This window comes from Merops nubicus, unplaced genomic scaffold, assembly GCF_000691845.1.
Source record: "Merops nubicus isolate BGI_N331 unplaced genomic scaffold, ASM69184v1 scaffold7273, whole genome shotgun sequence".
Lineage (NCBI taxonomy): Eukaryota > Metazoa > Chordata > Aves > Coraciiformes > Meropidae > Merops > Merops nubicus.
The window spans coordinates 7,688-10,612 of NW_008599516.1; the positions used below are offsets into that span (position 1 = coordinate 7,688).

General features: G+C 48.9%; 1 protein-coding gene across 1 annotated transcript in view; it reads left to right on the forward strand.

The window, feature by feature from the left end:
• Window positions 1–2,925, forward strand: part of POLR1E (polymerase (RNA) I polypeptide E, 53kDa) — a gene marked incomplete at its 5' end in the record, with an annotated part of 14,740 nt that overhangs the window by 5,926 nt on the left and 5,889 nt on the right. Inside the window, 3 exons of the mRNA XM_008937403.1 lie at window positions 313–420; window positions 893–989; window positions 2,398–2,531. Of these exons, the coding sequence (XP_008935651.1) occupies window positions 313–420; window positions 893–989; window positions 2,398–2,531 (339 nt within the window). The remainder of the gene's footprint in view (window positions 1–312; window positions 421–892; window positions 990–2,397; window positions 2,532–2,925) is intronic.

The window sequence follows — 2,925 nt, forward strand, 5'->3', positions numbered from 1 at the left end:
ACATGTGGCAGGCATATCAGAAGCTCTTGGCCTTTCTTTGCCTACTGGAATGCTTCCTGTACAGGCAGCACCAAATGTGGAAGTAATGACACAAAATAGGGAAGAGCTGTAGCCTTTTCTTTACTGTTGTCCCAAGTGAGAGAAACTGAACTGGAATTTTAACCCTCTAAAACTCCAGCTGTGACTGAACTGGTGTTGACCCAAAACCACCACAGAGTAGACTTGTGTTTAAAGGAAGCATTTGTGTTACGGTTCTCTGTGTTTTTGTTTCCATGGTCCAAATACTCTCTTTTTTCCTGCTTCCCTACAAAGCTTTGATCCAGGATGTGGCTCAAGATGATGTGCAGAACATCTCCACCTTCCTCCCACCATGTAATGAAGATGCTGAAAAACCAGAAGATGTTTACAAGTTTGAGGACAGTATCTTTTTCTGTGGCAGGTGGTTTCTCTCTGGTTTCACCTTTAAGCCCTGATGTCAGTGGTCTGGCAATTGGGAGTGGGTACTGCCGGGTGTGTGAAGGAGCCAAACTTTCTCCCCTCACAATCCAAAAGCAGGGGCATGCTGTGCTGAGATTTTGGGCCAGCAAGTCCCATATCCTGCCTCTTCCCTACGACCTACAAGAGCAGGATGCTGTGGCTCCCTGTTGGCAGCAGGTTGACTATGGATAGTCATGAGGTCAGCCATGCAGGAGCAGTGACTTGTGGTTGAGCCACTCTCCTTTAGAGACCTCTGTTATTGGCCAGCTTCTGTTATGTCCTACCTGTTAGTAATTTTCCTTCCCTGCCCCACAGCTACTACAGCAAGAATGGATAGAGCTTACCTCACTTTGAGCTGTTCAGACTAGAAGGGAAAGCAAGGGCACATGTGTTCTTTTCTTTAAAATCCTTCCAGTTCTGTCCCCAGCAGAGTATGAAGCATTGCGTGTTCCAGCAGCAGTCTTTGTTAACATCACTCCTGAAGAAATCACCAAGAAAACAGAAGATAAAAGGTAATGCTGCTGTGAACAGCCCTGTAATAGTTGAGGTATGCCCTGTGAATCTAGTTTTTCTGCAGGCAGGATGGCTATTGGTGCCAACAGCACCATACCCAGGCTTGTCTTTTCAGTGCAGAGGAAGGATGTTTGATCCAAGCATGGCTGAGCAATGTCTGCCTTGGGGAATATGGGTTGGAATGTGGTGTATGGTTATATACAGGTGAGGAAGTTGTGTGCTCAGCACCATTGCTGCCCTTTGTGAACCAGTTGTGGCGGACGAGTAGAGAAGTCCAAAGTGGGGTTTGAATACAGGTGTCTAGAAGATGGACCACAGAACTGTGGTGAGCATGATGTGCCCATGGCCAAGCACTGTCCCAGCCAAGTCCTGTCTTAGAATCATAGAATCATTTAGGTTGGAAGAGACCTTTATGATCATCAAGTCCAACCATGAAGCCAACTCTACTAAGTCCTCTGCTAAAACAGATCAGAATCTGTCAGGGTTGGAAGGGACCACAGAGATCCCCCAGTTCCAACCCCTCTGCCATGAGCAGGGACACCTCCCACTAGATCAGGCTGCCCAGAGCCTCCTCCAGCCTGGCCTTAAAGACCCCCAGGGATGGGGCCTCAACCCCCTCCCTGGGCAACCCATCCCAGGGTCTCACCACTCTCCTGGGGAAGAGCTTCTTCGTCATGGCCAGTCTGGATCTGCCCACTACCAGCTTTGCCCCATTTCCCCTAGTCCTGTCACTACCCGATAGCCTAAAAAGTCCCTCCCCAGCTTTCCTGTAGACCCCCTTAAGATATTGGAAGGCCACAATAAGGTCACCTTGGAGCCTTCTCCTCTCCAGACTGAACAGCCCCAACTCTCTCAGCCTGTCCTCACAGCAGAGCTGCTCCAGCCCTCGGATCATTCTCGTGGCTCTTCTCTGGACACGCTCCAGCAGCTCCACGTCCCTCTTGTCCTGGGGGCTCCAGACAAGGATGCGGGGCCCCAGGGCGGGTCTCACCAGAGCAGAGTATACTGTGGAGGTTACTGTGGCTTGGCAAGCTGTGGTGGATGTATGCTTAGAGCTGTTGAACTGTTGTGCTGACAGGCTGAGGTTAGCAGGAGAAGAACAAACTGTGCCTTGATCCCTGGGCTTCCCATCAGCCTGTGTGGAAGTAGGTGTGTGCCATGTGGAGAGACTGCAGTTTCTGCAGTGCAGTGACCTTCCTAGTAGCTGCATGCTGAAGGCAGCTGGCTGAACTGCTGGGCAATGACAGGAAAGTGTGTTTACAAAGCAGGCTTCTGAGCTGTCCTGTATCAGTGTCCAGGGATCTCTTCTCAACAGCTGAGCATTGAAGTTACATGTGTGTTCTGTCCTGATGATGTAAACTGGTTCTTGGTTCTTTGAGCCTCATTCTCCCCCTCTCTCTCCTTCAGCCATTGCTCCTTTGTTCTAGAGGAGCTGAAGTTCCTGCCTGCTGATGAGAAGAGCAGAGATCACAAAGCCCGGTGCCTCTGGTTCCTGGACACCCTTATTAAGTTCAGCTACCTGAAAGTGATCAAGAGGAAGCGTAAGAGAGTTTTCAGCTCCTCAACTTTTAAGCTGTCTGCTGAGACTTGGTTTGTAATTGCTGCAGTAGAACACAGTAAAGCTGCCCATAATCACCAGTGTAATCAAATAGTTCCCTTCAGCCTGTTTCATGCTGAGGATGAGGATCCCCATGCTGTTGAGGGTTGTTAGATTTCCATCTGCTGAGAGATGTTTGTCTGATCCTTTCTAGTCGCTTTGCAATTGCCTTGCATCAGGGTTGCACCATGAGATCCTCGTGCTAGGAGACAGAGTAGCTTAGATTGGAAATTTTGAGATTCTTTCTGGTTTATCAATAGTTCCGTACTTAGAAACTTGTCTTGTGTTTCCATACTTTAATCCTAAACAAAGATGCTCTGAACTATCAGCTCTTTCCC